Below are 12,127 nucleotides of genomic sequence, written 5' to 3' on the forward strand. Positions count from 1 at the left end.
CTTGGCATGGCAAGCGAGGCGGCTCTGTGTCTTGTCACCAGTGCAGCCGCTCGTGTCTGCGACTTCTCTCTCTCTCTGTCGCACTCGCGCTGTCTCTGACGGTTTTCGCTTCTGCGCTTTCGCCCTTCTCAGGAGCGTTAAAAAATTTTTTTTGCTTCCTTACACACAGGCACACACACACACACGCATAGCGCAACGGAAAGGAAACGCAGAGGGAGTCCATCGGCAGCCCCCACGCGACCCCGCCTCGCCCCGCCCTCTCTCTCCCTCTCCCTCTCTTTCTCGCGCGCGCGCGTCTCACGCACCATTCGTAATGAAGCGACGTGGTGGCCGTGTCGTCAGCTCTGACAGCACTGTAGTTGACATAGGAAAAGCTGCTGTGACGCCGTCAGCGTCTGGGCTTCCTACCACGGTTAACTGTAAGGATGCACCCATCACCACCGGTGCGGCTGCTGCTGCATCGTCGTCACCATCCGTGGCGTCACCGACGACACCCGTAGTGAGAGATGCATCAGGTGTTCCGGGCAGCCTTGAGGGGGCTGAAGGCGTCACCGCGATGGGATCACCTCCGCCTACACTGACGATACCGACGCTTGACATCTTCTCGCGCTTTCAAAGCAAGCGGGATGACTTTGATGCGGACTGGCTACTGCTGCAGGAGGATCCTGCGACGATGGAGGAGAAGCCGCGCATTGCCGCGCACGTTGCAGATAAGCTTCGACGTCATCAGGCGCAGCTCGGTGCGCACCGCGCCGCGGCAGCAGCAGATCGAACTCGGCAGGACAGTGATCGCGCCCTCGTTTCGCCTGCTACCGCGAAGGTGTCGGGCGCCGTGAGCGGCGACGACCTTGGCGTCGTTGCGACGGAGGACCATCGGCCGGCACGCCGTCAGCGGCGTCCTGAAACGTATGACTCGGCCGAGGAGAGCGGCAACGACGGCGTAGGGGACGACGGCGGCGACGATGACGTCGAGTACGTGCCGGAGGATCGCGCGGCTTCGCAGTACAAGCGACCGAAAATGTCGCAGAAGGCGTCCGCCAAGGATCAGGGATCTGCCGGTGTGGCTGTGAGCGGTGGCTCTCCGCCTGTGATAAGGTCTGCAGGGCGCCCTGCTGGCGTTGCCGCTGCTACGGCGCCTGCCACAGATGCCGGGACGGCTTCCGTCGATCCGCTCAAGCCGCTATCAGAGGGGGAGGAGCGGGGGGACTCGGAGGCCGAACGCGAAGGCCTCACTGGCGACTACCTAAATTTCCACGCCACCTCCGCAGCAGGAAGGAAGGCAGTCGGCGCGGATGAGGTGCAGGCCACCGTACACGTGCAGTCTTTTGCCTCTCGCGGCGAGCATCGAAACGCTGGCAGCGGCAGCTCCCCTCGCAGCCAGGAGCAGCGGCGTCAGACAACCCCGACATCTCAGCAGGCGGAACGTGACCGTGTGCTGGTGGTGCCGCTCTGGAGCATCGCGAGGATGGAGCAGCACGGCGGTTACTGCACCAGCAGCCCCCTCATCGCCCTCCACCAGGAAATCACGGACCTTGTCGACTACCTTCGCCCGACAGAGGCGGAGGTGACGATGCGGCGTTACATCGAGAAGGAAATCGGCCGGCTGGTCGATCGACTGTGGCCTGGCAGCTCTGTTCTCGTCTATGGTAGCATGTACACCCACCTTTTACTGCCGCTGTCGGACCTTGACGTGACGCTGCTGGATGTGCCAGTGCCGGCGGAGGAGGCGCTCACTGCTTTGGCGAAGGAGATCAGCACGGCGGGCCTGTGCGAGAGTGCCTATCCACAAGTGATACTCAAGACGAAGGTGCCGCTTATCAAGTTCGTCCACAAGGACTCGCTCATCGACGTCGACATCAGTGTTGGCGCTGTGGACGGCAGGCGCAACTCGGAGTGCGTTGTACAGTACATAAAAATGTACCCCGAGGCGCTGCCGCTTATCCTGACGGTAAAGTACTTTCTCATGCAGCGCGGTATGCACGAGCCATACCATGGCGGACTCGGCAGCTACGCCACGACGCTGCTCGTCGTCGCCTTCCTGCGGCAGCATCCCATCTACACCACACATCCGGAGCAGCGGGGAATGGCGGGGCTGGGCAAGTTGCTCGTTGATTTCTTCCGCATGTGCGGTCAGTATTGGAACTACAGAAGGGTGGCTGTCTGCCTGGATAATTACGCGGCGCCGGGTGACGAGGCCGGCGCGATGGGCGCGAGCGCCAACGGCGAAGGCGATTTCCGCGTGCGCGCTGACGGCGGCGGCAGAATACAGTCGCCGGTGTCGCCCAGCTCCCCGCGCGGCCCGATGGGCCCCGCGCAGGCGTGGATAGAGGACCCGGTCGACCCCTCTAACAACGCTGCCAGCTCGCTGCGGCTCTTCCACTCCCTCTCCTCGATGTTCGCCTATGCCTACCTCGCCCTCACGGGAGACGTCAACAGTGCCGCTGCGGACGAGTCGCAGTCACAGCCGCCTACGTCGGCATCGTCTCTGTCATCGCCGTCATCGGACGACATAAGCCGCCGCCCAACGCTGCTCTCGCGCATCTTCCATGCCGACGCGGAGATGGTGTACCGTCGGCGGGCGATCGCCGCGACGTATGAGCGGCTGAAGGCCGAAATGCCCGTGTACGTGAAGGAGGTGCGACGCTTCCGGCGTGCCGAGGACGAGGCGATGCTTCAACACAATTGCTGCCATACAGCGTTTAGTTGGCGTGCACGACGGTTGCTGCGGCGCGAGGGGACCTCCTTTCTGTTTCCACAGCAGCGGAGCGTTACGTCACTCGAGGAGCGCTTGGCGCTGTCGCGGCTGCACGAGTCATCCTCGCCGCATCCGCCGGAGTCAAAAGTTGGTGGCGAGAAGCGCCAGCGCGAAGGGGCGCGCGAAGAGCGTCGCATGAAGGCGCGAAAGGGTTGCCGAGAATATTCCGCGCCGCTTTCTGACCGCAGCTCGCCGTCGTCGGTCCGATCCTTTGACTCCGGCAGCAATGCCAGCTCGGTGCGTGTGAGTGCAATGCGAAGGACGGAGCGGAATCGAAAGCTGCACCGGTAGTCCAACACCTCTTCCCCTCCCTTCTCCGCACATCGGGGAGTGCAACGGTGAAATCCACTACACAGGCACCCCACAACCGTCGTGTAGGGCGCTGCCGCACGGAAGGAGGAGGGGGAGGGCTAGCGGCGACGTGGGACAACTATTCGCACCCTGACCGCACGCGCTCGCACCTTTTTGCTGTGCTCGCATCGCTGTCGAGTGCACCTCTGTGACGAGGAAGGGAAATGGGAGGGAGCGCGCTTTCGCAACGGATCCGTAAAGTAACGAAGCAACACACATTCGACTGAACTGCCGACGTCTCTCTCTCGCGCGTACGCATGGATGCTGTGTGTGTGTGTGTGTGATGGACCCCCTCCGTGGACGGGCCCCGCGCATATGCTGTGTCAAAGTGAGGTGTGGTCGTGGCACACTCGCTCTCTGTCTCTTGGCTGCCTCCCCTTTCTCCCTCCGACACACACACACACCCATGCAGGAAGTACAACACCTGTTGTTCCGTCCCTTCTCTGAGACCCCCCACCCTCTTTTCTTCCCCCCTTTTCTCCCCCCAGCACACACATGCACACACACAAGCATCCGCACGATTCGTCTCTCTCCTCCCCCCTCCTTCCCCACACGAGCTGAAGGGCATTCGGGCTTTCAAAAAAAAAACGGAAGCGCCACGACATGCAGCAGAAGGGGGGGAGCCTCCCCAGCACCGCGCTGGTGAGGTCGAGCGCCTCCGCATCGAGCGCGAATGCCGAGCTCAGCAAAGAACAGCTGGAGGAAATCCGTGAAGCGTTCGACTTGTTCGATACAGACGGCAGCGGCACGATGGATGTGCGAGAGCTCCGTATCGCCATGCGCGCGCTCGGCTTCGAGCCCCGTAAGGAGGAGCTTCAGCAGCTCATCAACAGCGTAACCGACGGTGGGGGCAGTGGCACGCCTTCTGGGCATCCAGCGAGCGCCGGCCATGCGAACGCGATCAGCGACGTTATCAGCTTCTCGCAGTTTGTGCAGATTATGACACACAAAATGTCTCAGCGGGACTCGCGCGAGGAGATGCTGAAGGCCTTTGTGCTCTTCGACACAGAGGGCACTGGAAAGATCTCCTTCCAAAATTTAAAGCGAGTTGCGATAGAGCTTGGCGAGAACATGACGGACGCTGAGCTGCAGGAGATGATCGATGAGGCGGACCGCGACGGGGACGGCGAGGTGAGCGAGGAAGAGTTTCTCCGTTTAATGAAGAAGACGTCTCTGTACTGAAGGGCGAGGAGATAGAGGGGGGCGGGGGGGTGGAGGAGAGGTGCGTCAAGCACGTTAGATGTGATAGCGAGGACTCACGTGGACACATTCAGAGGACGGCACTGCTAGAGGGAAGGCGACGATGGTAGCGGAGTGGCCGGCGCGCGACGGCACGCATATGTGCGCGTCTGTAGCCGAAGCCCCCCCCCGCACCCCGCGGGCGTGACTGCTCCGTCCTGCTGCGCGGCTCCTCCTCTTTTTTTTTGTTTGGACGCCCTCTCGCGTGTTCGCAGCGCCTGCTAATTTTTTTTTTCGCTTGGGCTTTGGCGACTGCGATGTCACCCCGCTCCTCTGCGCCTCACTTCACTCTCACACACACACACGTACACACACACGGAGCACACAAAGCCCCAAAGACAACACTCGATGTACACAGGTCCACTTGTATGTAACCTTTTACGTGCGTGCAACCGATCTTCACACCGCAGGTGGACACCGACAACCCTCCCCCCTTTCCTTCCTCCCCTCTGCGCGCCCCATTCCTTTTCACTTTGCCGGTGGCTACACCACATGTTGTGCGATGTGTGCGCGAGGGGGGCGGTGCGATGATGACCGGCAGCAAGTGTGTGTGTGTGGCTGTTAAGTGTTGCTTCTTCCACTTTTGCTCAGCCGCATCTCTCCCCCCTCTCCTCCCCCCACACACGCACTCACACACTTCGCTGCAGTGCCCGACACCCCCATGCCCACCCGCCTCACTTCTTCTTTCAAGCGTTCCTCTGGTAGACGCCCTCGATAAATCCCCGCTGCTGCATCACCCCACCATTGTGCTGCCCTAAGCATCAGGGTGGTGAGGGCTAGGCTGGGCAACGCATGACGGGCCGGCACTATACATGTACATACATACATATGTATGTATATATGTACGCTTAGATACATTCACCTGCTTCCCTTCCCCCCCTCTCTTCCTCTCCCGTGCGCACTGCTCAGGCTGTGGTGTTGCCAAGCGTGATAGGATAAAGCACAGACACATTCGAACGCGCGGTGCCGCCGCTCGCACGGCCGCCACCCACTGTTACCATCATGGAGTCTGCCGTGGACTCGCTTCACAATCAAATTCGGCGCATCCAGGCAGAACTTCTGCGCTTGGGATGGCACAAGCACACCGGAGATCGCATCGCGTTCCCGAGCACACCTGTCGCCAACCTGGCAAGCGCAAGTGATCCGCTTGATGGATCGCCAGTGGAGACGATACAGTCGTCGCTGGAAGCGACAGAGCGCCGTGCGGGGGGCAGGGCGACCGAAGCGCTGCGGCCGCCTAAAAGCGTCGCGCGTGCCCCACCTACCCCGGCACTACCCGAGGTACTGGGTGAGCATGATGTGAATCGGGCCTTCAGTGAGGGTGACAAGTCCTGCCGCACGAGCCCCCTGACCGCATGTGGCGGTGCCGATGGGTTGAGGCGTGCTGACCTGCAGTCTTCACACCGGTACCACGGTAACACTGCCCGAGCAGTAGCGCTACCCACTCACTGCGGCGGTGGCGGTACGTCCCGCGCTGCCGAGCCTCAGATGTTCGTTCGGTACGTATGCGGCGATGAGCGCGACTCTGCGCAAGACACGGATGGTGTCCCGGCGCACGCCTCCTCCGTCTCGGTACTATCTTCGTCCACGGGCTGTGTGGCGGCTACTGGTGCATTCGAGGATCTCATTGCAAGGGCATGGGGAGGGGGCGACGGCGCGAAAGCGACGAAGGCAGAAGAAGCGGTGCGTGTGAAAGATAGACGTATCACATCGGCAGCGCTTCGTACTGAAGCCAGCCGCCCGTGGAGTCGTGAAGGGTGTGCCGCTTCTCCTGTTGCAGCCCCGCCGTTCACGGCTGAGGTGCAGCATCCGGTGGCGTCTTCTCAGAGAGTGATATCCCCGCCGGCCGCGTCCGTGCCGGTATCGTCAATCTTGTCCTCCACGGCTGCGCAGCCTCCAACGGCGACGCGCCTTCACGGCAGCGGCCACCCATTCAGTCATTGGACACCGCCCGTACGAGCGCCAAACGCGCGGATAGCATCACTCGTAGGCGCTGATGCTGCTTACCGCTCTAGCACCCGTGCCGATTGCTCTCCAGACGCACGGTGTGCCCAAGGACGCGACTCGGCCGCGGCTTTCCATGCGCCACCACAAGCGTCAACATCAAAGCAAGTCGTGGATGTGTCGCAGCGTCAACAGCGTCTACTGCGTGCTGTGCAGCTAGTGGATGCTGCCTTACACGGCTCAAGCGGCGGCAGCAGTGGGGGAGCGGCTACCAAAAGACTCGACCGACTTCATCAGATCCTCTTGACACTGAGAGACGCTTGCGGAAGGTCGATTTCGCTGCCGAGTGGAACGACTACGGCCGAGCTGCACCGCTTGCGGAAGCGACTAGTGCACGAACTGCTGCTCGGCGAGTCGGCACCGGGCGTGCTGCGCAGCTCTTCCACATCCCTGCGGATACCGCCGCGACGGTCACCGCCATCTGCCCCTCAGGTGGCAATACGAGACAGCTTTGAAGGCGGTGGCGAGACCGACGCGCACAGTGGCGGTGCTCTTAGTCTGACGCATGCGGCAGGCGACGTGCGAGTTGCCAACCCTTCCTCTTCCCCAGTGCCGTCAGCTTCTCCCCTTCGCCTCGCGAGTACCCACTCTGCCATACCCGTCCACGCCGCCGACACCTCTGCGCCCTCTGTGCTTCCGCCTTCCCCTCCTTCGCCGGCAGCCCAAGACCCGTACATGGAGTCACAGCAGCGGTTTCAGCTCGAGATGGCGTCTCTGCATCAGGCGCAACAGCGACGGCTGCAACTGCAGCGACAGCGCACCGCCTGCTGACGATCAACGCATGCCCGTATGCAGTTTCGACATGAAGAGGGGAGGGGATAGAGCGCAGGGGGGGGGGCGGGGGCGTTGCTTGACAGGTATAAACTCAGCCATGCAGCAGTGACAGGTGCGCCACCGCTGTGGCGTTTCGTGCGGAGCTGTTGGTGCGGCTTGAGGCTGCACGTGATGTTGCCGTTGCGCTGGTTTGGCGCGTGCATGCTCACGCACGCGCGTTTGTCTATCTGCCCCTGTGCGCTCGATAGCGCGCATACACACACACACACGCACACGCGCACATAGACATATATTAATAGATGTATGTGCGTATATGCGAACGCAGGCGAGTTGGTCTTGAGCACGTCGCTAACAAAAAAATTTCACACCTCACTTTGGCGGATAGACACCGTCTTTTCCGTTGTTGTGCTTGCCGCGCTGCCCCTCTCTGCCCCCCCTCCCCACACACCCGACCCGCCATTGACGGTGCTCAGAGAGAGGGATGGAGGGAGGAAGAGTCTGTGTATGCCTGTCTGTCTCTCCCTGCCTGCGCGTATGTGCGCAGTTCACTGGGCTCTGGCGAGCTCGGACTCGAGAACGGTGCCGCTGGCAGTGCCGTGTGAGCGCCTTTTAGCGAATCGCTGAGGCGGGGCGCTGTGGGCAAAGAGGGGGCGCACTTGCTGTGAGCGCTCCGCAGCGGCAGTACCATTGCTTTTCTCCTCTCAACATGGCCTTCGCGGCTGCTCCTCCTCTTTGCATACGCCTCTGCCGACCATGCCGTGTAGCTCGTCAGCTTAACCGAAAGACAACTCACCCCCCCCCCCGCCCAGGCGCAAGGCCCGCGCGCGGTTCGGGATTACATTCGTAGCAGTCGAGTAGAACAACCTCTTGTGTCCCGCAGCGGAGGCGGAATCGCGGCGGAGCGGCGAACCACCTAAGCGCTATCGCCGCTGTGGATGAGGTGGGCCCCTCGCCTTCTTCCTCCTTCTCCCCTCCCTCTTGTTCTCCTCCTCTCCCCCTCCCCTCATTGAGCGCGCGTGAGGGCAGCGATGCAGCGCAGTGACACTCTGTTCACCGCTGACGAGCTGAGTGATATTATTTCGCACGTTTTGCACCTCGTCGACAACACTGAGCGTCGCCGCAACGAGGCATTACTTACGAACGCGCTTCGGCAGCCCCCAAACGTGGGCCAACTGGTGAAGATTCTGTGCGGCGCTCTCGATGACACGCAGCCTGCGGAGTCGGCCGGCGTTCGCCAGATGGCTGCGGTGCTGCTGCGCAAGCGCGTCTTTTCTCTCTGGCGTGTGCTGACGACGGCACAGCAGCAGGAGCTGCGTCAACTGCTGCTGCAGCGGCTGGGCAGCGAGACAGCACGCCCGGTACGCTTTGCCATTGCTCACGTCGTCACACGGCTGGCGAAGGCCGCCGCCAATAGCGGTGGCGACGGGTGGCCGGAGCTACAGCACGCGATTCGTGCCGCCGCGGACGACGTGCGAGTGGAGATGCGCGAGTTGGCGATGGTGCTGCTGTACAGCCTTGGGGAAGTGTTCGCGGAGGAGAACGCACTGAGCGGGCTGGCGGCCGAGTCCGTCATGCGGGGCCTGGGTGACAGCGACGTGGTGGTGCAGGCCGCAGCGGTGAAGGCGGCAATGATGTTGCTGCCGGCTCTGCACGAGCACCCCACCGTGCGTCAGGCTTTTCTCGGGCACCTTGTACCCACTTGCGTCGGCTTGCTCGAGAGCGGTGCGGCGACGGAGGCGAGGGTGCCGCTGTGCGTCAGCGTTCTCGACCTGCTCGAGCAGCTCTTCCATGACCTGCCCGTGAAGAAGCACGGTGCGCTGGTGCAGGATCTGGCGCAGGCGCTCATGCGACTCATGGCGAACCCGCAGCACCACCCCCGCGTCCGCGAGAACTGTGGGGCAGCACTCGAGAAGCTAGCCGCGCTCAAGCCAAAGTTTGTGGCTTCACCTACGCTGCTAGAGCCGCTGGTGCAGGTGTGCCTCAGGCTCATGTCGGAGGACAACACCATCTCCATCTCGGACCAGGGCAGTGATAGCATGGGGGACGAGGGCGTGGGCGACAGCGACGATGACGTGGACATGCTCCACGTTGCGTCCCCCTGCGTGGTTGGCGGCCGGCTGCTGAGTGCACTTGCCACGAAGGTGGCCAGCAAGGCCTTTACAACGGTGCTGCTGCCACACATTTCAGCAGTGACGGACGCTCCAGCGAGCGTGGATGCCCGCACCCGCAAGGCGGCGATCATCGCACTCGCCTGCCTTGCCGAGGGACACCCCAGCTTCCTGCGTCGCCGCGTCGGGTATGTGCTAACGGTGACGCGCGACTTCCTTCGCGACGCGGATTCGGTGCCCCGTGAGGCGGCTGCCTTTGCTGTTTCCTACTTCAGTGCGCACCTGCAGCCCGAAATTTTGCTCCACCACGACAAGCTGCTACCGATGGTAGTGCCGCTGCTCGAGGACACAAACGACCTCGTACGCCGCCGCGTCGCGCAGGCGCTGGACACCCTGTGTGAAAACCTACAGGAGAAGCTCGACCGCTACGTGCCAACGCTGCTACCGGCCTTGATGGCGGCCATCCCGATCAGCTCACTCGAGACGCAGTGCCGCTTGTGCGGCGTGCTCTCGTCGATGGGCATGACGCACTCGCCTACTTTCGCGAGCCGCGGGCCTGAGCTCCTCGAGGTTCTGCGGCAGCCTTTTGGGCTGAACTCGCCGGAAACGATGGCACTTCGGGCGCAGGCAACCGAGACCGTCGGCGTCGTGGGCTCCGCGATGGGCCGCGCCGCCTTCGCCAGCTACTTCCCCTTCTTCATGCAAGAGGTCGTGGCGAACCTGCAGACTCGCCATGCCGTCGTGCGGGAGCAGAGCTTCGGCTTCCTGGCCAATATGTGTGAGCTGTTTCGCGAGGATTTCGCACCGTACCTGAACGACTCTATCCGCTGCTCCCTGGAGACGATCTCCGAGGACCGGACAGTGTATGAGAATGCGCACCTGCTGGCCAGCGGCGGCACCGGGGACGCTCTGGCAGCATTGGCGGCGTGGAAGGACGACGGCGGCGACGATGTTGAGGAGAGTGACGAAGACGGAGGCGACGACGCGGAGGAGATTCACCTGCGTGTGCGCACCGCCGACGTTGAGGAGAAGTCGTCTGCCGTGTACTGCGTCGGCGTGTTCGCCGACGTCATGATGGGCCAACTTGGGGAGGCGCAGACGGCCGCGTGCTGGGAGGCACTGACAGGGCTGGACTCGCACTATGACCCGAGTATTCGCTCCAACGCCCTCATTGCGCTCGCGAAGCTCGCCAAGGCGTCTGCCGGTCTCCCAGCGGAGGAAATGCAGGCGCGCGGCCGGGCTGCCATAGAGGCGGGGCGCATCAGTGGCACTGGCGGCACCGGCAGCCTCGTGCAAGATATTCTTCCGCTGCCGGTGCGTGACCGCATCGACGAGTTGCTCAGTCTGCTGCTTCGCACCATTGAGGAGGAGGATGCGGAGAAGGAGGTCGTCAGCGCTGCGTGCGAGGCGGTGTCGATTTTGATGAACTATTTCGGCACTCAGTGCGCTCTTGATGGCCCAGATGCGGTGCTGCGGGATGTGGTGCAGCTGCTGCGCGGGACGATGCCGTGCCAGCGCGGCGGCGACGAACTGGAGGACGACGCGAGCAGCGAGGATGATGACGCGGAAACCATGAGCTACGAGCAGTACCAGCAGCTGCGACAGGAAAAGGGAGGGGGGGCTGCGGACACCGACAAAGCGTACCGCCGGCAGGGCAGGGATCCGTTCTTTCGGCGCGCCGATGAGGCGGCTGAGGCGCAGGCTTCCGCGATTGTTGCTGCGATGGTGCAGCATACCGAGAATGGCGCCGCGGCTGCCCCGCCATCCACGCAGCTGCCGACCGCCGCTGAGTTGCCACCGTGGTACACGCTTGTTGCACCGGATATGGTGACGCACAACGTCCACCTGCCTGAGGATCACGACGAGGTCGTCCTGGACGCTGCCGCTGAGATGCTCGAGAGTGTCGCCAAGGCTTACGGCCCGCTGCTGCAGCCCTACATGCCCTACCTCGTCCCGCTGCTCGTCATACACGCCAATGTGGAGACGCGGCCCCCGGAGGGACTCGTAACTGCCACGGGTACCCTCGCCGCCGTGCTGCAGGCGTACGCTGCGGTAGACGCCAATGGCGATAGTGTCGCGTCCGTAGTGTCGGAGCAGCTGCTAGCGCCATTCGTCGAGGCCGCTGTTCAGCTGAGCTTCAGCGTCATGACGGGCTCAGACGAGTCTACTGCGAGGGCGAACAGCGCTTATCTACTGCGCGTCCTCGTGGAGGGCTGTCCGAGCTTCTTCACTCAGCAGCTCCACATTGTGCCACAGTGCCTGCACGCGCTCTGGTCCATCGTCGGCAATGAGGAGGACGAGATCCCCGAAGCGGTCGACAATGCGGTCAGCGCCACCTGCTCCTTCGTCCGCTGCCTTCCGCTGTCGCTGCTGCCTGTTGATGGGGTTATCCCGGTGCTCATGGCACACCTGCCCATGAAGATGGACAAGGCAGAGAACCCTAACGCGGTGCGCACACTGTGCTATCTCCTGGGCGCTGACCACGCTGCCTCGGCTGCGGCAGTGTCAAGCTGGTTGCCGTCTGTGATTGGCGCCGTTGCGAACGTGCTCGGCGCGGAAACTGTTGAGGACGCGGAGAAGCAGCGGCTGGTACAGCAAGGGGTAGCACTCTTTGCGCGGGCGTACCCACAGTCATGGCAGCAGCAGCAGCAGCGCTTGTCGAATGAGCAGCGCGCGGCGCTTCAGGTATGGCATCTGTGAGGAAGAGGTGCGGCGAGGATCTCATAGGCTGGGCGGCGGTCGCTGGCAGTGGTCGGCTGCACTTGCTCTCCGCTTTTCTCGTTGCAGCACCACCAAGCGTCCCGCTGACGCTGTCGTCCTCCCCCCTCCCTCCCCATTCCTTCAGCGATGGCGCATGTGCGACTCCGTTGGCCCTCCCGTCCATGCCACAGCGCTG

General features: G+C 62.7%; 4 protein-coding genes across 4 annotated transcripts; all 4 read left to right on the plus strand.

The window, feature by feature from the left end:
- Window positions 1–313: 313 nt before the first annotated feature.
- Window positions 314–3,046, plus strand: LSCM1_07331 (uncharacterized protein; the record flags this gene model as incomplete). The annotated part of the gene is made up of 1 exon (XM_067324706.1): window positions 314–3,046. One exon carries the CDS (start codon window positions 314–316, stop codon window positions 3,044–3,046), a length of 2,733 nt encoding a protein of 910 aa, XP_067181063.1.
- A 663-nt stretch (window positions 3,047–3,709) lies between these two features.
- LSCM1_07332 (uncharacterized protein) lies at window positions 3,710–4,288 on the plus strand (the record flags this gene model as incomplete). Its single annotated transcript, XM_067324707.1, has 1 exon — window positions 3,710–4,288. One exon carries the CDS (start codon window positions 3,710–3,712, stop codon window positions 4,286–4,288), a length of 579 nt encoding a protein of 192 aa, XP_067181064.1.
- Window positions 4,289–5,347: 1,059 nt separating this feature from the next.
- On the plus strand, window positions 5,348–7,120 carry LSCM1_07333 (uncharacterized protein; the record flags this gene model as incomplete). Its single annotated transcript, XM_067324708.1, has 1 exon — window positions 5,348–7,120. One exon carries the CDS (start codon window positions 5,348–5,350, stop codon window positions 7,118–7,120), a length of 1,773 nt encoding a protein of 590 aa, XP_067181065.1.
- Window positions 7,121–8,151: 1,031 nt separating this feature from the next.
- LSCM1_07334 (uncharacterized protein) lies at window positions 8,152–11,931 on the plus strand (the record flags this gene model as incomplete). Its single annotated transcript, XM_067324709.1, has 1 exon — window positions 8,152–11,931. One exon carries the CDS (start codon window positions 8,152–8,154, stop codon window positions 11,929–11,931), a length of 3,780 nt encoding a protein of 1,259 aa, XP_067181066.1.
- Window positions 11,932–12,127: the final 196 nt, after the last annotated feature.

This window comes from Leishmania martiniquensis, chromosome 7 (genome assembly GCF_017916325.1).
Source record: "Leishmania martiniquensis isolate LSCM1 chromosome 7, whole genome shotgun sequence".
Classification (NCBI taxonomy): domain Eukaryota; phylum Euglenozoa; class Kinetoplastea; order Trypanosomatida; family Trypanosomatidae; genus Leishmania; species Leishmania martiniquensis.